Source organism: Elephantulus edwardii, unplaced genomic scaffold, assembly GCF_000299155.1.
Source record: "Elephantulus edwardii isolate Elephantulus edwardi_28Jun2011 unplaced genomic scaffold, EleEdw1.0 scaffold00129, whole genome shotgun sequence".
In the NCBI taxonomy this organism is placed as follows: Eukaryota; Metazoa; Chordata; class Mammalia; order Macroscelidea; family Macroscelididae; genus Elephantulus; species Elephantulus edwardii.
Genome location: NW_006399879.1, coordinates 288,474 through 314,178, shown reverse-complemented (window position 1 = coordinate 314,178; position 25,705 = coordinate 288,474). Strand labels below are relative to the sequence as shown.

General features: G+C 46.6%; 1 protein-coding gene across 1 annotated transcript in view; it reads right to left on the bottom strand.

Annotated features, from left to right (window-relative positions):
- Positions 1-25,705, bottom strand: part of SLC2A9 (solute carrier family 2 (facilitated glucose transporter), member 9) — a 188,033-nt gene that overhangs the window by 57,505 nt on the left and 104,823 nt on the right. Inside the window, 3 exon segments of the mRNA XM_006893636.1 lie at positions 719-794; positions 3,739-3,840; positions 17,524-17,634. Of these exon segments, the coding sequence (XP_006893698.1) occupies positions 719-794; positions 3,739-3,840; positions 17,524-17,634 (289 nt within the window).

Below are 25,705 nucleotides of genomic sequence, written 5' to 3'. Positions count from 1 at the left end.
GGGTCACTAGAAGTCGCAGTAGACTCTATGGCACACGACAACAACAACACAAAGACTAAGGTATGTCTCACCCCAGTTGTGGTATTTTCAAACACTCCATATGTTTGCAAAAAGTAGACTATGGCTAGGGAAAACCAAGCAAGAGATGACATCTTTGAATTGTGATGTTGACAAGAATATTGAATATTCTATGCACTATAGAAAGAACAAAAAGATCTGCCTTGGAAGAAGGGCCACCATAGTGTTCTGTAGAAGCAAGGATGGAAATATTTCTTTTCTTTTTTCCCATTTACCTTGGCCACACAATCAGAAGAAGCCAGTTCCTGGAGAAAGACATGGTGTTTGTTACAGTATAGAGTGAGAAAGAAGAAGACCCTCAATGAGACGGACGGACGCAGTGACTATAAAAATGGGCTTAACACAACAGTGGTCAGGTGGACGGTACAGACATTCATCCTGCTGTTCACAGACTGGATTCTACATGTGACATATTCAACCACAACGGGCTAAATGTTACTGTCTAGTTATCTTCAGGTGAGCACATCACTGCCCTCTAAGGGCTGAGGGAGAGAAGCAAAGCATCAATTTCATTTAAATGGAACAAAAGGGAAGCTGGGAACCCATCCTCACCGGCCTCAGGTCTTGTCCTCCCTGAAACCCAGGCTCTGCATACACCCAATAAGAACTCTTCCACTGGTGGGACGAGCCCCTGCCTTACCTGGCCCGCTGCAGAAGGAGGCGATGATGGCCAGGATGCACACAATACTCAGGTAAGGGATCCAGGTGGCCCGGTCCTACAAGAGAACAGCAAGTGGAGTTTGTCCCCAGTGCCTGGCCTCTCACCCTTGCTCCACCTCCGTCTGTCTGTGTGACCCTGGACAAGATACTTTAAACCTCCAAGCCCTGTTTCTGTTTCCACAGAACGAGGATAATGGTCACCCTCGAATTGTTCCATCTGTTTGCAAACCCTGGAACTCCCACGAGACAGATCTGCTCTGCCTGTAGGGTTGTGGTGAGCTGAGACATATTACAGACGTAAGGACTAGACAAGACTGAACCTCAACAAGGTTAGCACAGTCCCCTGCATACAGAAGGTGGTAAATAAGTGACTAGCTCACAATGACCTGAAGCTTGCTCTGAAGCAGGCAGTATGAGGTGTTTCTAGAAGCATCATTTTATTTTGAGAAATGCAGGGCTTCATCAGCTACTGAGACCTTACCAGGAACTCTGGTGCTGCAATGGATTAAGGGTTGGGTTGCTAACTGAGAGGTCAGTGGTTCAAGCCCACCAGCTTCTCCATGACAGAGTGATGTGGCTGTCTGCTTCTAAAAAGATTTACAGCTTCAGAAACCCTGGGGGGCAGTTCTGTTCTTACAGAGTCACCATCAGGAGCTATTGATTTCATAGCAATGGGTTTGGTTTCTGCTTTCTCGGGGAAGTTTGCTTCATGTGAGTGTTAAACTCAGAGGAGCGGCATCCACTTCTGAAATGGCTTGTCTCCGGAAACTCTATGTATGAACAGTGCTCAGGCCTTTTGTTCATAAGGTCACTATGAGTCATCTACAACTCGACGACACCTAACAACAATAACAACAATGACATAGAGAGAGCTACGTTGGCCTAGTGACAGAAAGTTATGCTACCAAGCCCAAGGTGGATTATTTTAATCTGCAGCCCTCAGGCCTGGTTCAAATTGTTTATTATCAAACATTCTTCAAGGTGGTATAGCACTGGTCTGTGCATTGCTGTACAGAGGTAACTCGTGGTTGCTGTGATGCTGAACACCGTGACACTGATGTGCCAGATGTGGTAATGGTCACCCATGGTGGACGGTGTTTGGTGGTGCTTCCTGACTAAAACAAGCCCGGAAGCAGGAGCGGCATCCACTTCTGAAATGGCTTGCCTCCAGAAACTCTATGTACAAACAGTGCTCAGGTCTTTCTTTCCTAGGGTCTCTATGAGTCGTCTACAACTCAACGGCACCTAACAACAACAACAACAGGTGCTCTATGAATACAAATTATCCTGAGTGCTGTAGAGGGGAAGGTGGGTTTGGAACACAAAAATCCTCTGCCTTTTCCAGCTGCCAAATTTGGCCAGTTTATTAATTTCTTGTGCTGTGTCCTCATCTTCATAAAGGAAAAGAGTATCAATTTCCTAAGGATTCATTATCTCCTTCTATCCAACTATCCAACCCCACCTCCCTCTCTCTCTCTCTCTCTCTCACACACACACACACACAAATTCAATAGGCACTTGATACATTAAGGGACTGTTTCAAAGGCACTGAAGGTGGTTCTGATTCAAGCCACAGTCTTTTCAAGTATTTGTTATGCATCTGAAAGTTAGACAATGACTAAGGATGACAGAAGACTCATCAGTGCCTTTGAGTTGTGATGTTGGAAGAGTTCCAAGGACTGCCAAAAGAACACACAAATACGTCTTGGAGAAAGTTCAGCCAGAGTGCTCCGTGGAGGCAATGATGAAGCTTCGTCTCATACACTTCAAGCACATTGTTAGGCGGGGCTGGTCCTTGGGAAAAGATGGCACGTTTGGAAAGGTGGAGGGTCAGCAAAAGAGAGGAAGACCTTCAAGGAGAGGGGTTGACACCGTGACCGTAACAATGAGCTCAAGTACATCAGAGATGGTGGGGTTGGCACAGGAGAGGGCAGCGTTCAGTCCATTGTTCATAGGGTCACTGTAAGTCGTAGTAGACGCAATGACATCCAAGAACAGCATAGAGACTGGAGGAGCTCTGAGTCTGTGGCCCTCAGCCACCCTTCCCGCCTGGAACAAATCTCACCCCTGCAGCTCAGCTTTCACCCCAACAATAGAAAGGCCAGTGGGGTGAAAACAGGAGGGAAGTACTCTGTCCCTAAAGTGTTCAACTCTACAAGATCAAAAGGGCAACATCTGCTCAGGCACAAGGCCCAGAGGACAGGAGGGGGTAGAATAGAAGGATGAATAAAAACCGAACCACAGGAAGGAAGCAGGGAGAGTGCAGTCACACTGATGTTGGTAGGGGCCACTGAGTACAGCTCAGATCTGAAGTCTGTCCTGTCCTGTGCCATCTTCATCATCTCTGACACCCTCGAGCCCATCGCTGCAGTTACCGTGTCAATCCATCTCATTGAGAGTCTTCCTCTCTTTTGCCGACCCTCCTTTTTTCCAAGCAGAATAAGACTCTTTTAGCAGCAAGCCCAAAGTATGAGAGACGAAGCTTCCCTGTCTCTGCCTGTAAGGAACACTCTGGCTGCACCCTCTTCAAGACCTAGCTGTTCTTTGGACAATCTATAGTCTACCCAGTACTTTTCTCCAACACCACAACTCAAAGGCATCAATTCTTCTTCTGCCATCCTTATTCATTGCCCAGCTCTCAGATGCGTAACAAACAGTTGAAAAGTCCATGGTCTGAATCAGACACATCTTAGTCTTCAGAATGACATCATTGCTATTCAATATTCTGGAGTCATCTCTCACAGACGACTTGCCCAAGGCAATACTCTTCCTGATTCCCTCACTGCTGGTACCAAAAGTAGATATTGTAATGATGGTATTTTTTTTTAAGTGTCTGATGGTTGAATGGAAAACCAATTTTAAAAATATCACAGAGGGGATCTGTGCAGGTAATAGGACACTCCACTCCCACCCCACCCAGGCTGAAGGCTTCACAGCTGCAAAGCCGGGAAATCAGTTCCTGGCTGGCTTCTCTCCAGGTGTGACCGGACATGCCCTCACCTGCAGCGTCAGCGTGATGGTGAGGATCCCAAAGAAGAAGGCCATCAGCCCAAAGCCACCGATGAGGAGGGGTCTCCGTCCCAGACGCTCGATGACCAGGCCCTAGGGGAGGGGCAGAGAGAAAGAGAGAGCGTATTATTACCTTGTGGGCTCGTGCAGAGGGGTCTGGGGTGCTGGAAATTGGGATGGGTCATGGCTGAAGGCCGGCTCTGACAGGAGTCACTTTCTTGATGGCTACAGTGGGAGCAGCAGTGATATTTATGAGAAAGAAAGGGAATAAAAAGAACTGTCATGGATTGAACTGTGTCTCCTCAGAAATTCATAGTGACAGTGAGATAATGCAAAAGCTCTTGACTGCTCCTCCTTCAGAAGATAAAATTATGACAAGAGGATTAAGGGTACCAAGCAGAACAGCCTTGATGTGCAGTAAAGAGAGTTTCCCTAGGGTGTGGCCCGCAGCACATTCTAATCTCATAGGAGACAGAAGACGAGGAGAATTAGCTGAGATGAGAGACCTCTGTCTCTGTGCTAAGAAGCTGCTGGTGAAGATAATCTCCAGGACATGAGGAGATCAGGGAACACCTGGTCCACAGATGCTGAAGGAAGCAAGGACCTTTCCCCAGATCCAGCAGAGAGAGGGGGCTTTCCCTTATAGAGTTGGCAACCTGGGTTTTAGAATTCTAGCCTCCTATTGCAAGAAAAGACATTTCTCCACTTGTCCTATGATTGTTGGCATGCTCAAGGCTTTTGGTGACCACTGTGTATTTTGAGTGCCTTGCAACTTGCAACACACCACTGAGTCAACTACATCTCAGAGACGCTGTGAACAAAGGCTCTGAACCTAATCCTATCCTGAGCCAATCTCACCCTCTCAGACATGCCTGACCCCATTGCCACAGTCACTGAATCAATCCATCTCATCTAAGGTCTTCCAAGTATGTGTCCTCCAAGGACTGGTCCCTCCTGGTCATGTACCCAAAGAATGTGAGACAGAGCTTCAAAATCCTTTTAAAGAAGCAACCAGGTTTCACTATTTCCAGGACAGACTTATTCTTTTGACAGTCCATGAAGTGTTCACTACTCTGCTCCAGCACCACAACTCAAAGGCATCAATTCTTCTTCTGTCATCTTTAATATTTGCCCAGGTTTCCTGTGTATAGCAAGAAATTAAAAAGACCATGCCTAGATCAGGTGCACCTTAGTTTCTAGACTGACGTTGTTGCTTTTTAGCACTCTGGCAAGACCTTGATGGCACATTTTCTCAACATGACTCGTGTTTTGATTCCCTGATGGCTGGTGCCAAGGGTGCTGATTGTGGAATTGATTAAGATTAAATTAATGACAATTTCAATATCTTCTCCATAGATCATGATATTACCTATTGGCCCAATGGGGAGAGTTTTTTCCTTGATATTGTAATGTGATCCATATTGAAGGCTGCAGTCTCCGACCTTTTGTAGCAAACATTGTCCTGTTGTGATCTGTAAGGTTTTCACGGGTTCCTTTTTGGAAGTAGATCTTGCGGCCTTCCTCCCCAGTCTGTCTTAGTCTGGAAGCTCTGATGAACCGTGGCCATCACGTGTGATCCTATTGGTGTCTGAAATACTAATGGAGCAACGTCATAGCAGCAGGTAAGCTGAGACAGTACAACAACTGACAGGGAGTGGGCACTCAGATTAACGTGTGTTCTTTATGGATTTAAGTGTTGTTTGAGTTCTGTTATTTCTTCAGGCTCTCTGCAAACAAGTTCATCATAAGAAGGCATGCTCACGTCAGTCCATGTTATGTTTGATATTTTTATCCAACACCACAACTCAAAAGGCATTGTTTCTTCTCTGTCATCCCTGTTGTTGTTGTTGATTGCCTTTGAGTCAAGCACCCTATGAACAAAAGGCCTCAAGGCCCTCTACAACTATCGGCATTTATCAAAGTTCGTAGAGTTTCTGGAGGCAAGTTGTTTAGGAAGTGGATGCCACTCCTGCTTCCAAATCTGTCATCGAATGCTGTTGGCTGAGTTGCTTGTGATTCAGAGCGACCCTGTGTACTGCAGCTCTGAACTCTGCCTTGACCTGAGCCAATCTCATTAATTCTGACACACCAACCCCCACCACCCCAGTTACTGTATTAATCCATCACATCCAGGGTCTCCCTCTCCTGTACTGTCATCCTTTGTTATTGTGAAACCATTCCCCCCCCTTTGGAGGCAAGGATTTTGAAGCCCTGTCTGATATACTTTGGGCATGTTACCAGGAAGAACCAGTTCTTGGAGAAGGACACCATGCATAAAAGGATGGAGGGACAGCAGAAGAGAGGAAGAACCAGGTGGCGATGGAGTGACACAGTAAACATTGGTAATAAAGGTAAGTAAGTGTGTCAGAAAGAGTGAGAGTGGCTCAGGGTAGGGAAGGGTTCAGAGCTATTGTAGAAAGGGTCACTATGAGTCACTATGACACTCATGTGCCAAATGTGATAATGGTTACCCATGGTGGACAGTGTTTGGTGGAGCTCCCCGATTAAAACAAGCTTGGAAGCAGGAGTGGCATCCACTTCTGAAATGGCTTGCCTCCAGAAACTCTATGAACAGTGCTCAGGCCTTTCGTTCATAGGGTCACTAGAGTCATCTACGACTCAGTGGCACTTAACAGCAACAGCATGAGTCACAAGCAACTCCTCAGCACATAATAACAACAGTGTTCCCTTGTTCTGTTGGCACAATAGCCTCTTGGTTCAGGTATAGGTTTATATGAGCACATTTAAGTGCTCTGGGATTCCCATTCTTCTCAATGTTAGCCATAACTTGTTATGATCCACATAGTCAAATACTTTTGCATAGTCAAAAAAGAATGATATTCTTTACTTTCAAGCAGAAAAAAAAGAAGTGCTCAAACACCAAGACTTAGATCATGTTGTTTACAATATATCTTAGACTCTTTTACTGATGTCCAGGTGCTTTCGGTGGGAGACTAGGGCGTCTGCCTCCTTGTTTCATTTACCCAAAGGCTCTGGGCAAACCTATGACCTGAAAGAATTGAAAACATCTTTCCTGATTTGGAAACCGCCTAGATGAGTGGTCAGGAACACGCCAAGACAAGATCTTTGAAAGGGAAGGGAGGGTGACACCCTGCTGTCCTCTGCATCCTCGTTGGAATCAGAACCAGGCTGCAGGGCTTCGTTCCTTCTTCCTTCCTCAAGTCCCACTTGTCAAGCTCAGCTTGTCAGAAGGGATTAACACAAACATGGTGTTTCCATCAACCTTAAATTCATTAGCCGAGGCATTAACTCCAGATGAGCAGCAACATCTTCAGGGTCCTTGGAGAAGGACATCATCCCTGGAAGGGTGGAGGGACAGCGCAGGAGAGGAAGAGCCCAGATGAGATGGATCGATACAGTAACTTGGGCAATGGGGGCTGGTGTGTCAGAATTAGTAAGACTGGCTCAGGACAGGGCAGGGGTTAGAGCTTAAGGGTCTTAAGAATCTTTCCATGTGTACACTGATATTTTTTTAATATCTTCTTTTTCTAAGGCTTATTCAAGCCTTTTGCATATTTTCAAATGGATTGTAGGTATTCTTACTTTTCAGCCTGAATTCTTTCTCTATCCTTTATTCAAATCCCTTGGTTTGCTTATTAGTTTCCTTAAGAACATGTTTTAAACATCCTCAGTTTTTAATATTGATGAAAACTAACTTATTAATGTTTAAAATGCTTTGAGCTTTTTGTATCCCCCCGTGTCTGAGGATCTCATCGGCTGTGCCCTAAAATCTTTTGCTTCTCTCTGACTCAGCTTTGTCAGTGTGCAAAGGAAAGTAAGGGCTGATCACAAGAGAAGAAATGGCAGGTTAAGTATCGAATTTAAGTGCTGGTGATTTTGTCTTAAACATGGAAGAGCTCATCTTTGTTTTCCCAAATTTCCTGCTGGAGGCGGGCTCTGGGAGGTTGTAATTTTCCACAAGTTAAAAGAGCTTTAAAATTAGTCTTCAGAGGGCAGGTCTCTGGCATAATTTTCCACTTGAACTGGCATCCTCTAAACTGAGAATTAAAGCCAGCTAAGTTGGGCACAAAGTTTGTTTGGAAATTCCCAATCAGAACAAGAAGGGAGTGAAAAAATCCAGTGTGCCTCTTTAGGCCAAAGGTGATAAACAAAAAAAGTAACTTTTAAAATTATTATCATTGCAAGGGAATCTTTGTTCCTTAAATAGAATACACCACCATGGTCCTCAGCTATTTTGAGCAAAGTGCTAAGTAAGACAACGATTGGGACAATGGAATAGAAGGAAAGGTAGCTTCAGTCAGCAATTCCAGTCCTCAAGACCTGGAGAAAGTTTGTACATAGAGACCTCACGTACAACAGTGCAAAGGCCTATCCAGTCCCCACAATCATGGCTGTGGATCAATTGTTGCAGCCACCGCACCAATCTGCTTCCATTGAAAGTTGTCTTCTTTCTCTCTGACCTACTTTACCAAGCATGAAGTCTTTCTCTAGGGACTTGTCCCTCGTGATAATATGCTCAAAGTCTGGAAGACAAAGTCTCATCACGATTGCCTCTAAAGAACATTCTGACCAAATGAGACATTCATCTAAGACAAATGAATTTGTTCTTTGGACAGTCCATAGTATATTCAATACTCTTCACCAACGCCACAATTCAAAGACATCACGTTCTCCCTGGTCTTCCTCAGGCATTGTCCAGTTTTCACATGCATTCGATTGGTGTGATGATACCATGGCTCAGGTTAGCCACCTAACCTTACTCCTCAAACTGACATCTTTGCTTTTTAACACTTTAAATAGGTCTTATTTGGGACTGAAGGATATATAACATCCTCCCTTTCTGAAAATTTCTTATGTATTAGATAAAGGATATATCACTGTGGTGTTAAGGGTTTATTGTTCAAAATGGCTTTACTAGCCATTGATTGGTTTTGCCTCGTGAAAGGGCTGGAATGTGTGAATAGGGTGCGTCAGCCTGTCCACATGGGAATTGGCTCATCTCACCATTAAATTACGTGGCTCTAGTAGCAGAATTTGAGAATCTTGCCAGGAGCAAAGGAAGCAGACATGCAGGTATGCACTTCAGGGCCAGAGATTCCTGTGTCTGCTGGACCTACAGCAGCAGCAGCCATGGCCGCAACAGAAGACCAGAGACCTGACATGAAATCAAGCTGACACTGCTATCCTCCCTGGACCCAGAGCTGGAAGCCTTAGCCTGAGTTTGTTGGAAGATTTGGAGTGGGGTTGGTGGAGGGCCATAATAGGCAGGATTAAGAGTTTCGTAACACTGGCCTAAAGCCTCAAGGTAGAAGGCAGAGGTGCCTGTGAGCACATTTCAGAAGCGGTCCAGACTGAGCAATTGTATTTTGCTGCTAACCTGAATTAAAGCCTTTTGACTTCTCTAACACGGGTCTGTGTGGTCTGTGAGCTATTACATCTGATTTAGGACCCCATAAATCAGTAGTATTGCTGTTAGGATGAGTAGAAGAAAGAGGTTTGGGAGTGTGAGAGACATGTCTGATCTCATGGGAATTGGTTTTGTGTTGTTGATGCTGTTGATAGGGACTGTTCTCCTTTGTAAAGTCAGTAAAGATCAGATATGACTGTCCTCACGTGGCTCTTGCTTTTTATAATCTGGTGGCCTGTTGGCAAGAAGCTGTGCTATAGTCTCAAAGGTACACAGTTTGAGGTCACCAGTTGCTCCGTGGAAAAAAAAGACTGGCAATCTTTTCCTGTGTGATTAACTGGCTCCGAAAACCCACCAGAAGGTCAGCTATGGGTCGGTTCTGACTCTACGGTACACAACAAACAACAACCTTATGCATATGAACAACTACAGAAGGTTTTTGGGAACAATCACAATTGTGTCTTGTGTGTATTTCCTGACCAGCCTGAAATGCTGTATGTCATGCATTCACATCCTCTTCTATGTTGCTCCAGGGAAGCGAGGGCTCACTTTTCTGCTCGCATAGCAGGTGCTTAATGATGCTAACACAGAGAGAATTTTGAACCTGCACCTGTCCAAGCCAATCCCGGGTCCTCAGCCAGAGGTGAAATTGAGAAAATGAAACTGGAACCCTCACCCCTGCAAACAGTGTACAACTTAAACACATGGTTTGGTGGGATTGCCATGACAATCTATTGGGAAGGAGGGAAAATTCATTTCAAAAGCTTTTGTGAGAGTCAAAGGAACAGAGCAATACTGAATTGCTTATTGAAGGAACAGAGCAATATTGAACTGCTGTCAAATCAACTTCAACTCATGTGACACACTTAACCAGGAGGTTTCCTGGGCTGGAACCTTTATAGAACTCCAGTGGCACAGTTTGCAATATACTAGGCTGCTAACCAAAAGATCAAGAGTTCGACCCCACAACAGAAGAAAGATGATCAGTGTCCTCCAGTAAGAATTTACAGTCTTGGAAACTGGATGGAGGGTTGCTATGAATCAGAATACTTGACAGTGGGTTAATCATTACGGAGGAGCTTCGATGGTTCAGAGGTTAAGGATTTGTCTATCTGATAGGTCCAGCTGAATCACCAACTGCTCCTGAGGAGAAAGGGGTAATACTTTTGTAGAGATCTACAACCTTGCGAACCTTGTGAGGCACTTCTATTGGAGAGGTGCTCCAAGGTCATTATCACTTGGAATTGACTCAGTGGGTTTGAGATCCTTCTAGGAAGAGAACATCAGGTCTTTCCTCCCTCAGTGCAGCTCATGGTTCAACCTGGCAACTTTTCTTTTTGCGGCCAAGTGCTTTACTGTTGTGCCACCAGGGATCCTTTAGTAGCCAGAGCTGTGGGCTTTTGACACCTTTTTGGAGGAAGCAATTTTCCTCCACCGTTACTGAGAAAGCAGTGGCCTTGGGTGCTGTTGCTGACTTGAACTGACGTTGTACACATCTCTGCGCCTAGATTTGGGTCTGCGTTACTTTGCTAAACAGAACCAGGGCTCCTTGGATGGTGGCTCCAAGTTGAGAAATGAAAGACAGACATGGGACACTTAGCTGTGGGAGCAAAGCAAAAACCCTTTCAAAGATGTGTAGAGATATAAACAGAGAAACTGGCCAAGAATGTCTCCCAGTGACCAAACTTATCACATCAGGTCATGATAAAAAGCAGACCGGTCGTTGTCTAGAGTGGAAACTAGGTGGTGCCTGGCTTCCACTGCTACCACTTTGAAGGGATCCCAGTAGGAGATCCGAGAGAGGGTGGGAGATAAATGGGGAACAGGCTAAAAATCATAAAACATCAAGCTCACTGGTCTGAGAGACTAATGGACACGATGAGACTATGACTTTTCCTTCAACCCTGGAATTGAACTTGATTCAACTTACAGCTAAACATGCTCTGCATTCCTTCCAACAGGAAACCAGACATAAACAGAAGGAAGCACATCCCCAGGGATAAAGCTCAGAAGACAGGCAGGAGGAGGGAAAAGGGCAAAAGAAAATGGGAAATGCAAGGAGGACGTGGGAAGAAACAAAATGAGCAGGAATCGCTGACCGGAAAACCAATTTGCTCTGTAAATTGTGCACTCAAGTGGCAATGGAAGTGAAACAACAAAACAAGAACAAAATTACAAAAAACCCCCAAACCCAATCCAACACTGGTCCACGAATCCTCTAAAGATATCATACAAGCTCAAATAACAACAATGCATGTGGAACTCTAGCTTAGAGCTCCTGATGCAAAGGTAGAATTCCACTTTCCAGTGTTCTGGTGGCCTAGTGGTAAGAAGTTTGGCTGCAATCCCCAAGACTCATTGTTCAAATCCACCAGCTGCTCCATGGACAATCTCCTCTTGTGTGATTTACAGCCTCTGAAAACCTGTGGAGGGTCAGCTATGAGTTGATTCCAACTCAACAGCACACAATGACAACATGACTCAGAGAATGGAACAGTGACTGTGTCTTGTGGAGGCAGAGTTAGAGCCACTGTTGATAATTGGGGGTGGGTAGAAGCGGGAGCTGAGCGAGGGTCAGGGAAAACCATCTTAGCTTGGGAAGACCCTGGCCCTTACGTCACTTCTCCCCTTCTTGCCCCTTAACCACTCCCGCGTGGATGACCCCTCAAGAGCAAGGAGAGTCTCCACGTCTTTATTTCTATGTTGTCGGCAGCTGCTGGTCAATCAGCTTTGACTCATCACAAACCCATACACAGTGAGACAAAACACTGCCTCAGCCTAGCATCACAAATACTGGCATTTCTGCCCTTCATTTGTTGTTATGCATATAAAAAAAGTATGTCATTGTTGTTAGGTCCTCAAGTTATCTCTGACCCACAGCAAGCCTGTGTACAACATAACAAAACCCTGCCCTGCACAAATGGAGACTTGTACACCAATGTTCATAGCAGCGTTTTTCACCATCACAAGAACATGAAACAGCCCAAATGTCCAACCACAAACGAATGGATTGAGAAATTATGGTACATTCACACAATGGAATACTATGCAGCACGCAGAAGCAATGGTTTTGTAAATTACTACCTAACTTGGGAGGGACTGGAGAGCATTACGCTGAGTGAACTAACTCAGTCCAAATACTGTATAAAACCATTATTGTAGAATGAGTATGAGGATCCAAGAGGGGTGGAAGCAGAGGGATGAGGATGTGCAGGGGGAAGGGAGGGATTAATCATGGGGTTGTTCAATTCAGTGGGTGGGTGGGGGGATGAGGGAAATGGAAAGAATTTGTTCTTGAGAACAATGTATTCGGATTTTGTAAATAAACTAGAAAATTAAAAATATAAAAGGAGGATGAGAATAGCTCCACAATTCAAAGAACATAATGTAAAATGACACGCATAGAAGCTACTGAAGTCATATGTTTTGCTGTGTACATTAATAAAAAATTATAAGAAAAACAAAGAAAGAAAGAACTCTTCCCTGTCGTGCACCACCCTCTCAGCCTGTGTTAAGCCCATTGCTGCAGTTACACTGTCAATTGATCTCAATGAGCAGCTCCCTCTTTTTCAGACCCTGAATTTTACCAAGAATGATGTCCTTTTCCAGGGACTGGGTCCTTCTGACGTGCCTTTTTCCTCCTAAGGGAACAGAGTCTGTAAGTGAATCTTGGATGGTAACTGAAGCACTGATGGTGAAGTGTTATTTGTCTGCAGGTCTTTGTTACTGAACCTGGTGGATGACCCAGGTAGGATGGAGCTCGGGGCGGCTTCTCATGCCTCCAAGGTAAAGCAGGACATTGGTTCTACTTGTGTCTAACCTTGTCTGTCCCTTCTAGGTTCCTGTACACTTTGTCAAATATACTGGGGACATAATTGAATATTTTAGTGGGGCTAAGGTTGGTCTTGCCTTCAGGTCTGGAATCCAGAAGACCCTGCAGAATTGTAACATATCAAGGAAAGAATGATATGAATAAGTCTTCCTAGTTCCAGGTTTGAAACTCATTTCAGTCTGATGAGTCGTTCAGGAAAGCAACATCTTTCCAAACTGCCACGTCTCGTCTGTCCATTTGTTATACCACAGGGACTTGCATGTTCCTATGATAGTGGAAGCTGTACCACTTTTCAAACACCAACAGGGTCAACAATGGTGCACAGGTTTCAGTAGGGTTTCCACACTAGGATAGATGAGGAGAGAGGCTGGTGACGTTTCCCCCCAAAGTTCATCCAGTGAAGACCTCACGGATCATAATAGAATATTTCCCAATAGAGTGTGGAAAATGCACCTGTTGGGGAAGATACTCATCACACAGTGTCCACACAGTGGTGTAAAGCGAGCCAACCGTCATGAAGACGGGGCAGGTCTGTTGTGCTTCCTTCTCCTGTCCACAGAATGGCCATGAGTTACAGCTGACCTGATGACCACTGACCACCTCCACCACCACACCAGTGTCCCTGCTTCTACTCTCCGGGCTGCAACGGACACCAATCAAGGGCCTTTCCCCTCCATTATCATGGATTAAATTGTGACCTCAAAAGATGTGTCAACGTGGCAGAGCCATGGTTCCCAGTGGTTTGAATGTTATAAAATGTTATAATTTGGCAGTTACACATGATATAATAATTTCTCATGGTGTGATATGTTACGATCGAGGGATTCAGGTAATATGCCACCCTTAATCAGGTCACAGCCAAGATATAATAGATGAAGTTTCTCTGAAGTGGAAATTTAATCTTATTTTTTTTTCAAATGAATTGGTTTAATTCCAGGTGGTACAGAATTCTGGGCATAATGAAGACTGAAGAGGAGATGCTGACAGGATTCCGGATTGCATTTACTTTGAGAGCACAGCTGAGATTGGAATGGCTGAGCGAGAACTGGAGATGGACCATCAGAGGGTTTCTTCTTCTTCAGTGTTTGACAAAGTTTCTTCTTAAATGTACAATAGGCTCCAAGACAACACTTCATTTTAACTACAGGTGGTAACAAATGTTACAGCAGAGAGTCCAGATTTTACAGCAGAGAATCCAGATCCGTCTTCTTGGTCTGCTTCTTGGGCTGTTTCAGGGGCTTCTTCTTACCACCTTCATGGCCAGACATGGCACTGGACGCCCCTTCCCCAGACCTGCCTCCTGGAAAGTTTATCTTATCCCTGAGATGCAATGCCTTGATCTTACATGTGATAACAAAAGTGATGACCTAGTGGCAAGAAACTGTGCTGCAATCCCAAAGGCACATGGTTCGAATTCACCAGTTGCTCTGTGGCAGAAGGATGTGCAGTCTCCTCCTGTGTGGTTAACTGCCTTTGAAAATCTGCACAAGGGTTAGCTATGGGTTGGTCTGCCTCTGTGATACTCAACAACAAGAGGGCAGAGAAGTGAGATGACAGCTTGGGGCCTATTACCACCAATTAAGAAGAGTTGGGAGCAAAGAAAAGCCTTTGAAATCAGAGCCTCTGTGCTGGGAATCACATAGGCCCTGGGAATGATTCCAAGGCACAAGAGACTAAGGAAAGTTCTTGTGGCCTGATGGTAAGAAGTTGTGCTGCAGTCCTGAAGGCACACAGTTCAAATCCACCAGCTTCTCTGAAGGAGAAGGATCGGCAGTTTCCTCCTGTACAATTAATTACCTCTGAAAATCACTAGAAGGTCAGTTATGAGTCTGTTCTGACTCAATGGCACTCAGTAACAATAACAACCAAACACACAGATACTGAAAGTTGACAAGAATCTTTTTCTCCCAGAGTCAACAAGGAGAAAGCCTTCCCATGGAGCTTCCCCTGAACTCAGACTCTTAGCCTTCTGAACTCTGAGAAAATAAACTTCTATTTCTGAAGCCACCGACTGTGAGGTGTCTGCTGTAGCAGCACCAACAACAGCCCCAATGACATTGTGCATTCTGCAGAGCTGTAAAATCCGACTGCGAAGAGTCATGATTGACTGTGAGTCCCGTTTGCCTGGATTAGGAAGAGCATGGAGCCTGCCCTTCCGATTGGAAAGGTGCTCGGCCTCACCCGAATGACAACCCTTGGACATTCACTCATCAGAATGTTAGTGCGGCATCCATAAAGTCAATTTGGAAAACTGTTTCTGCAAGATGCAATTATTCCCAGGCAACCAAGCTGATGATTGATGCCTGAAGTCAAATTACTTGCAGATAGAATGAACAAAAACTTCTTTCCTTTTTAAATTTTATTAGACCCCAGGGGTATTTTAATGGTTTGTCAAAATCTCATAAAAAATAATGAAAAAACTGGAAGTCCTTTTTGATAGGCAATTAACTCAAGAGATTTCATCTCTCTCCTTCCTCTCTCTCTCCATATATATAAACTTTTTGTTGTGTCTCAAGTGACTTGATGCACATAACAACAACAACAAATAGATAGATAGATAGATAGAAAGAGAGGTGATATAGATACAGATACAGACACAGACACAGTTAGAGATAGATATAGCTATAGCTTTAGGTATATCCCTCTTTATCTAGCTAGCTAGGTAACTAGCTAGCTATCACTATGTATCTATCTATATCTATGTTTTATCTATCTATCTATCTATCTATCTATCTATCTATCTATCTATCTATCTATCTCTCTATTATCTATCTATCTATCTCTCTATCTATCATCTATCTCTGGTGGCCTAGTGATGAGGAGTTGTGCTGCCAACCCAAAGCTACACATTTTGAATCCGTGAGCTGCACCTGGGAGAAAGATGGGCAATCTCCTCCTGTGTGATTTACTGCTTCTGAAAACCTGCTGGAGGGTCGTCTATGAGTCAGTTCTGAGTTGACAACACATCAAAACAACAACAAATTATATATGTGTGTGAGCATACTTTTTTTCTGAAGACAAAGTAGTGAAAACTTTGGGAAGAGAAAAGTTTTCTATTGATTATTGCCTCTGTCAACACGTGGAGCTTTGTTTCCATGACAGTTTTGCAAGTTGGTGCCTTGGTTTCTTGTTGCTAATGTGACAATTCCCACAGGCTTGATGGCTTAAAGAACACACACTTATTAGTTCACAGCCCTAGGGGTCAGACACCCAAAATGCATCTCATGGGGGTGAAATCAATGCCTGCCCTTGGGAGGCTCCAGGGTGAAGTCATTCTCTTTTCTTTTCTTAGCTTTCATTCCTTGGCTTGTGGACTCTCCACCTGTCTTCCAAGCCAGTGATGGCATCATCACAACCACTGACTTTGTCATCAAACTCTTTTGACTCTGATCCTTTTGTAACTCCTAAAGACCCTTGTGTCGATGGAGTGCCACCCACAGAATGTGGCCATCCCAAGACCCTTACCTTACTCACGTTATTTAAGTTGCATTTGTGAGGTGTAATGGTTTTTATTTTACCTGTCAGCCTGGGTTGGCTGTGAACCCAACCCAAACCCAGTTGCACTGAGTTGATTCTAACTCATGGCAGCTCTCCATGGGGTTTCTGAGGCTGTAACAAATCTTTACAAGAGGAGATTTCTTAGTTCTGCATCTTAAGAGGGAGCTGGTGGATTTGAACCACTGATCTTTCAGTTAGCAGTCCAACATATTACTAGTTTGATGCTATATTACCAGGGCTCCTTTGGGTAGGCAATGGGATCGTGTTATCCAACCCAATACTAAACTGTTGTTGTAAAGATATTTGCAGATGTGCTAACACGACCAAGCAGTTGACTTTAAGCAAAGGAGTTGGCTGCTATTAGGGGCCATGGAGTTGGTTCTGATTCACAGCAAAGGACTCCATGTATAACAGAACTCTGTCCACTCTCAAGTCAACCTGACAACCACTGCCATGTTTGAGCACATAGCTGTAGTCACTGTCCTGTTGAGAGTCTTCTTTTCTGTTGACGCCTCTGCTTTACCAAACACATGTCCTTCTCCAGGGACTGGCCTCTCCTGACATGTCTAACGTTTGTTAGAGGAAATCTTTTCATCAAAGGATCATTTTGACTGCACTTCTACCAAAACAAATTTGTTTGCTTTTCTGGCATCCAGGACATATTCAAAGGCATCAACTCTTTATCTTTTATCCATTGTCAAGCTTTCACATACAATTGGGTCCTCACAGGCACACTCTAACACTTTAGTAAAGGGTTCTTTGTAGCAGATTTGCCCAGTGCAAGATCTGTTTTGATCTCCTGACTGTTGCTTTCATGACTACTGATTATGGATTCAAGTAAAATGGATCCTTGGAATGAAATCCTTGGCAATGTCTGTATTTTCCGTTTATTGTGATGTTGCTTATTGATCCTAGTGTGATGAGATCTCAAGGTTAGACTTTCTGGTGTGTGAATGCAGTGTCTCTGCAGGCACGTCTGCTCTCCATCAGGATCCCTGGACAGCAGACTGACATGACAGTTTGCAAGTGTTTTCAGAGGGAACCCACAGGTACTTACAGAAAAGATGGCAGCCACCGTCTCAATGCCCCCTGTGCTTAAGGTTATGTAGAGGATCTTCTCAGGAGCGATTCCCGCCGTTTCGAAGATACTGCTGGTGTAGAACCAGATCTGTAATGCAGAAAAGAAAACAAAGGGGGGGGGGGGTTAGCGGGAGGCAGATCGTTCCTAAAAGAGGTTCAGGTCCCCGGAGGTATCTGAGATTCATGTCTAATCCAGAGTCACACATGGAGCGGCGTGGTGGGGCCATGGGCTTGGTGTCTCTCCGTCACTACCACTGTCACTGAGCCTGTTCTGACTTACAACCAGCCTCCACCGGGTTACAGAGGTGGGACATCCACCTAGGAGGAGACTGCCACATTGTTTTCCTTGCAAAACACCCAGTGGATACAGACCACTGACCAGTTAGCAGTCCAACACGTAGTGCCAGCACCACCGGGGCTTCGCTCATTAACAATCACCCACTCACCGATGGCCATTGGGTCAGGGCTAACTCATAACCGACCGTCCAGTGGGTTTTCAGAGCCTGTAAATCTCATGGGATGAGAATGCCCATCTTTTTCCTGTGGAGCAGTTGGCAGATTTGAACTCTGTGCCTTCGGGTTGGCAGTGAAACTCCTTATCCACTAGGCCAGGTGAGCAGGTGTTCTGAATCCACCAGCTGGGGAGAACCTTGCCCTAGTCTGCATTGTGCTCATGGTCTCTGCCATGATCAAGGCCATTGTTGCAGTCATGGTTTCAACACATCTTATTAAGTGTCTAGAGCTCCAGAATCTGTAGAGATGTAAGACTGAATTTCTTTGAGCTGTGCTGCTGGAGAAGAGGGCTGAACAGCCCATGGAACAAACAGGTCTGTCTTAGAGAAAAGTAAAAATGGGGTGTTCCTTGGAGGCAAGGATGGTGAGACTCCGTCTCACATAATTTGGGCATGTTGTTAGGAGGGGCTAAGTTCTTGGAGAAAGACATCATGCTTGGAAAAGCAGAGGGTCAGAGCAAGAGAGGAAGACCCTCAGGACGATAGAATGACATGATGATTTGAACGGGCTCGAGCATATCAGACATCGTATCAGACATCGTATCAGACATCATATCAGACATCGTACTCAGACATCGAGGAGGGCACAGTGTTCTGTTCATAGGGTTTCTAGGAGTCACAGTTGACTTGATGGCATCTAACAACAACAACAACAACAACAATCTTCAAAGCTATCCATTTCTCTTATTCACTGTTGATGGAGCGTAAAATGCTGCAACCACTATGGAAGGCAGTATGCCACTTTCTCAAAAAGTTGCAAATAGAAATACCATTTGACCCAACAATTCCACTACTGGGAATATACCCTAAAGAAACCAGAACTGCCACCCAAGCAGATATATGCACACCCATGTTTATCATGGCTTTGTTCACAATAGCAAGGAGTTGGAAACAACCCAAGTGCCCATCAACAAATGAATGGATAGAGAATCTCTGGTATATTTACACAATGGAATACTATGCTGCATTATTAGGGCCACTTGCTCATGCAAATGAAAAGATTCTCACCACTGGGCCAATTGGCAGCACCATAGGAAATGGAGAGGAGACTGAGGTTAACAATTACAGCTTGCTCAGCTCCACAATCAACACCCTGGGCACCAGCAGTCAGGAAATAAAATGAATTGCTCTGGGGAAAGCTGCTGTCAGGGACCTTTCCAAAGTGCTGAGAAGCAATGTCAGTCTGGAGACTAAGGTGGGGCTGATTCAGACAATAGTCTTCACAATTACTTGCTATGCATCAGAGAGCTGGACAATTACCAACGATGACAGAAGAAGAATTAGTGCCTTTGAGTTGTGGAGATGGGAAAGAGTATTGAACATACTGCCAAGGAAACACATAGGTCAGTCCTGATGAGAGTGAGGTCAGGCTGCTCCTCGGAGGCAAGGCTTTTGACGCTCTGTCTCACATACTTTGGGCATGTGGCCAGGAGGGACCAGTCCCTGGAGAAGAACATCATGCTTGGGAGGGTGAAAGGACAGTGCAGGAGAGACCCTGAATGAGATGGATTGACTCAGTGACTGGGATAATGGGGTAAAGTGTGTCAGAGACAATGAGACTGACTCAGGACAGGGCAGGGTTCAGAGCTATTGTACACAGGGTCACTATGAATCACAGGCACATACAATGGCACATAACAACAACCACCTATTTCTATTTTAGGATGTTTCTAATGCCTCCCAAGTCCATCACAATGTGACCACAGCTGCTCCTCACCACCCTGGGAAGGAAACACCACTGCCCCTGAGAGATGAGGAAACAGGCTGAGACAGGTGAGGAAACAGGCTGAGACAGGTGAGCAGCCAAGCCAGGACTCAAGCCCAGCTCACTCCAGCCTCCTCCTCTACACCTTGGGTGCAAAGACACCTGGCTCCCTCTCACAGGGCACAGAAGACACAAGAGAACACACAGCATCATGGGAAATGGTCCCAGCAGGCCTACTGAGGTGAACAGCAGCTTCTTCTCCTCCCAGTCCCCCGTACTGCATGACAAAGGCTGAGGACCAACCCAGAGCCTGCTCCATCAAAGCCTTCAGCAACTGTCATCCCGCATCATCTTACCCTGACAACGGAGTGAAGGAATGGACGTGACCTCTGCCTCTCTGGGGGTGGGGGCAGCGGAGGTCCCCCTTCTGAGCTGTCAGCCTCCTCCTTCAGCTCCAGATCCTCAAAGTTAACCAGCCAGCCTTCCCCAGGGCTGGCCAGGCTCTTAACTCAGCTCTGAGTCCTGTCAAATTCCCAATGAGGGAAACTTCAAACCACAAGTCCCTGACAGTGAGCTGAAACAACAGGACCGTCAGGCATTGGTCGAGGCAGGGGTGTTTCCTCCTTGCCACAGGTGAGGACAGAGGGGACAGGGAGGGAGGCCACCTGTGCCAGGCCCACAGGTAGTCAGGAGTACAGGCAAATGGGGGGTCCTGATTCTGTCTTCCACGCTGGACCCTGACTGCCAGACTGCTTCCCGCTGCTGTTAACCTCTGAGGCTGTGAGATAGGGCCCCTGTCTATGCCTCCTGACTGCTTCTCCCATCTGTACCCAGAGGCTCAGCGTGGCTACTTTGGATTGCATTGTGTCCCTGCCAACATGTATTGAATTTCTGGCCCCAGTACCTGTGCACGCAGGGGAGGAGGACTTTCCTTGTTATGCTAATGAGGTCATAACAGGGTGGCTATGACCTAATCACTTCTGAGTCACAAACAGAGCAGAGTAGACACAGAGCCACATACACAGAGGGACAAGGAGACCTTTGCATCTACAAGGTCAGCAACATCACAGCAGCTGCTGGGACCGAGGGGGGCTGGGGCAGTGACTCCTGCTGTCCACGAGGACATTATGAGTAAGAGCAGATGCGAGTGTACTCAGCACAAGAAGCTGAAAGAGGCGAGCAAGGCTCTCCCCCTACATCTGCAGGCTACATCCAGACTGCCAGCCTTCTGGGTTGTGAGTAAACAGAGCCCCTCTTCTTTAAAGCCTCCCAGGTGAGGATTTCTTGTCTAGAACCTGAGGCAGTGAAGGAGAATCCACGTTCTAGAGTTGGAAAGAAGAGAGGCTGTGAGCCAGGAGAACAGGGGCATCTCTTGACGCTGGTTCTTGAGGTGAGGGCTCGGACCTGGCCTCGACCTCTCCCATCGCTCTTTACTACCTCCCGCCTTCATTTTCCTCATAAAAATGAAGAGACACAAAGGAAGAACTCAGGCTTTTGCACCAAGATAACAGCTGAAGTTAGGGATCACCCCCTGTGGCTGACACCATGCGGAGGGTTTTCTATGAATCTGTCCTCACGCTTCACAACCATCATGTATGAGCATCTTGACGTTCTCATACAATGATGACATTGGTGGCTCAGTGGTAGAATTCTTGCCTTCCACCTTGGAGACCCCAGTTTGGTTCCTGGCAGCAGCCCCCTGTCCTTCCTGGAGGCTTGTATGTTGCTGAGACGAAAGAAGTGAAGACACTGGCGTGTCAAATACCAGCAGGGTCCTCTATGGTGAACTGGTATCAGCAGAGCTACCAGGCTAAGACAGACTAGGAAGAAAGGTCTGGCTATCTACTGCCAAAAAGCAGCCAGTGAAAACAGGCCAATGTGGTCCCAATGGGCCCAATGGTACTAGTCACAACCCACCATGGGGATGGGACAGGGCTGGGCAGCACTTCTTCTGTTATGTGTGGGGATACCACGAGTCCAAGGTCAACGTGACATCAGCAACAAGAACAACCCTTTACATCTGAGGAAACTGAGGCACAGATAATGAGTATTACTTGTCTAAGGTCATATAATCAGCAAGTTTGATGCTTCGGCAAGCACAGGCAGTGATTCTAGGACTTGTGGACAGAGCAGACCCTCCCCACAGGGCTTCTGAGGCTGCCAGCTTCAGAGGCCCACTGCATCATTTCCCTCCTGCGGAGAGGCAGGCCAGGGAGCTCAAACTGCTGACCTTTGGTTTTCTTTCAAGCACTTAGCCACTGAGCCACCAGGGCTCCCTGCTGAGGTGTTCTCTCCTCTCTCCCTCTCTCTCCGCCTTCCCTGTCATCCACCTGGTTGTTTATTGAAGTATAAGGTGTCTGGGTGTGGAAGCAGCACTGGCTCAGTGGTAGGATTACCACCTTCCACGCAGGAGACCATGGTTCGATTCCCAGCTGGTGCACCTCATGCGCCCTGTTTTGTTCCATTGTGCCTGGGTCATCAGATGCAGCATTGATGGCAACGGACAGTAACAAGGGATGTCCAGGCCTTCCGAGGGGCCTCAGGGTCCGACAGCACACATGCCCTGGGGGACCTTCTGGTGTAGCAGGGAAAGGAGGCATCACAAGCTGATCTGACAAGAAGGGACAAGAGGAACATCACGCCCCCTGGGAACTGTATGTAGCACCCCAGCGCCCATCAAGTGGACAAGCTTTCTCTCATTGCCATCAGGGCAGCAGCAGCTCAGAAGTCCCACTGGATTTCAGAGGCTGGCTACCACACAGGAGGAGATCTCTCATCTTTTTTCCTCAGAGCCACGGGTGAGTTTGAAGCACCAGAGAGGAGCAACACTCCTTAAGGACTGTATCGAGCTTCCTGACAAGAACAAACGGGGGTAAAACGCCCTGAGCAGCCAGGACAGAGGCCACCGGGCCTGCAGCCACATCCTCAGCACCCGCTCAGCCTCACGACACTCCTTTCCCTTCTCTCTATCCCTTGGTGTTGCCTTCCAGCCAAGACTACATGCCAGTACACTGTGAAGATTTTGAAGACGAGGCATCCATAGAGAAGGAAAATCAAGCCAGGGACAGTCTGGCTGACAGCAGCAGGGCCTGGTGCCTGGTGAAAGCCGAGCAGTTAGCGTCTGCAAGACACTCTTCATTTGTAATCTTACACACAACAGCCACAGAAATCTTGCAAACTAAGTATGCAACCAGCATTTTCCACTGGAGGGAAGGCAGGCCTAGGAGCTTACAGTGTGGGCTTCAAGATGGTAGGAAAGACAGCCCAACTCGGGCACGACAACCATGGCAGAAGAAGACCCAGTGGTAGAGTGCAATATGCCTGCCCTCCTAACTGGAAGGTCAATGGTTCGAATCCACCAGATGCTCAGCAGGAAAAAAGATGGCCACTCTCTTCTTGGAAAGATATACAGCCTTGGAAATGTGACAAAGGGTGGTCTTGAGTTGCAATTGACCCAATGGCAGAGTGTAGGTGGTCTGAGCTCCAACATTCACAAGTGTGTCAAAAAGCATTAAGAGTCTGGTATGGTACAACCACGCTGGAAAGCACTTTGGTGCTTCCTCAAAAAGCTGAACATTGAAATTGCATATGACCCAGCTATTCCACTACTTGGAATATATCCTGAGAATATGAGAACTGAGGGACAAACTGAGATTTGTACACCAGTGTTCATAGCATCATTATTCACCATTGCAAGAACATGGAAACAGCCCAGATGTCCAACCACAAATGAATGGATTGAGAAGTTATGGTACATTCACACAATGGAATACTATGCAGCATGCAGGAGCAATAACTGTAAATTATTACCTAACTTGGGAGGGACTTGAGAGCATTATGCTGAGTGAACAAACTCAGTCACATAAGGCTAAATACTGTAAAAACTGTTGTGTAGAATGAATATAAAGATCCAGGAGGGGTGGGAGAGGCTGGAAGCAGAGGGATGTGGATGTGCAGGGGGAAGGGGGATTAATCATTGGGTTGTACAGTTTGATGGGGAGGTGGGTAAGGGAAATTGAAATAATTTGTTCAAATTTGTATTTGAATTTTGCAAAGAACCTAGTTGTTGTTGTTGTTGTTAAGTGCCATCGAGTCGCAGGTAACTCATAGCAACCCTATGAAGGAGAGTCCTCGATGCTTGGGTGCCTTTCATGCTCTCTCCAGGTTCATAGGGTTTTCGGAGGCAAGCTGTTATGGAAGTGGATGCCACTCCAGTATGATGGCGCTGTGGTTCCAGCATTTAGCTGCTAATCAAAAGACCAGTGGTTCAAGACCAGTGGTTCAAACCCATCTGCTGCTCTGCAGGACAAAGGTTGTTTGCTTCCATAAAAGTTCCCAGCCTCAGAAAACCTACGGGTGGAGCAGTTCTACGCTGTCCTGTTATGAGTGTGGATGTGAGTCGACTTGACCTAAGTGGGTAGGTGGGTACTGGGTTTGATAACTGGGATCTGCACAACTGGAAACCCAAGTTATTTTTGGAAACCTGCCTGCCTCTTCTCTGCCCTCCGCCTAGTTGTTCCTGATCCTTTGTTGTTGTTAGGACTCTGACTGACAGTGACCTCCTGTAGGACAGAATGCAACCCTGTCCTGCCCTGCCCTGCCCTGCCCTGCCCTGTCCTGCCCAGTCCTGCCCTGTCCTGCCCTGCCCTGTCCTGTCCTGCCCTGTCCTGTCCTGCCCTGCCCTGTCCTGCCCTGCCCTGCCCAGCACAACTTCTGCACAACCTCTTCTGTGTTCACTCCCATGGATGCATTCATTACGTGTTAATCCATCTCCATGAGGGTCTTTCCTCTCTCTGGACGCTCTTACCTTCCCCAGCACGATGTTTCCCACGCCTGGTCCTTCCTGATAACATGCCCAGCACGTGAGAGACCAAGTCTCACCGTCTATGCTCCTGAAGAGCACCCTGGGTACATTCCTTTGCTTTCCTAAATATCTAGATGTCTGCTCTGTCTTTTCATGAAGCGTTGGTGTGGCGGTAGAATTTCCACCTTCCAGAGGGCGGACCTGGGTTCAATTCCCGGCAGCGCCCCTCATGCACAGTCACTGCTTGTATGTCAGTGGAGGTTTCAGCGTTGCTGTGATGCTGAACGGGTTTCCATAGAGCTTCCTGGATGCGCTAGGAAGAAAGGCCTGGAAACGTCAAAGTCAGTCAATGATAACCGTGCAGTTCACAGGCCATCACAGGGACGGCCCAGGATTGGGTGGCCTCTTGTTCTACTGGACACGGGGCTGTCATGGATTAGGGCCACTAAGTGACAGCGAATGTCACCATCGACTAGGTGCTCAAAGATGTTGTTGTTGTGTGCTGTCAGGTCAGAACTGACCTGTTACTGACCCTTCAGTGAGTTTTCAGAGGCTGTGAGTCCCGGGGAGGAGACTGCCCATGCTTCTCCTGAGGCTTCTCTCTACTAGGCCACCAGCGCTCCCTTGGGGACTGTTGTTGTTTGCAATTGAGTTGGAACTGACCCACAGCTGACCCTCCAGCCAGTTTTCACAGGCAGCAAAGTGCATGGATAGAGGTTGCCCGTCTTTCTCCCACGGAGCAGCTGGTGGGTTTGAACTGTGTGCCTTTGGAACTGCAGCTCAGTTTCTTACTGCTAGCCCTGAGAGCACCTGTAATAACTACAGTTAGAGTGATGTTGGCAGCAGAGGAAGGAGGGTAAGCCATTGGGGTCCTCCTGGGGGTGAAGGAAGGATATGCCATTGAGGGCTTCCTGGGGGTGGGAGGACGAATAAGTCATATAGACCTTCCTGGGAGTGAGGGGACGGATAAACCACTGGGGCCTTCCTGGGGGTGAGGGGACGGATAAACCACTGGGGCCTTCCTGGGAGTGAGGGGACGGATAAGCCACTGGGGCCTTCCTGGGAGTGAGGGGACGGATAAACCACTGGGGCCTTCCTGGGGGTGAGGGGACGGATAAACCACTGGGGCCTTCCTGGG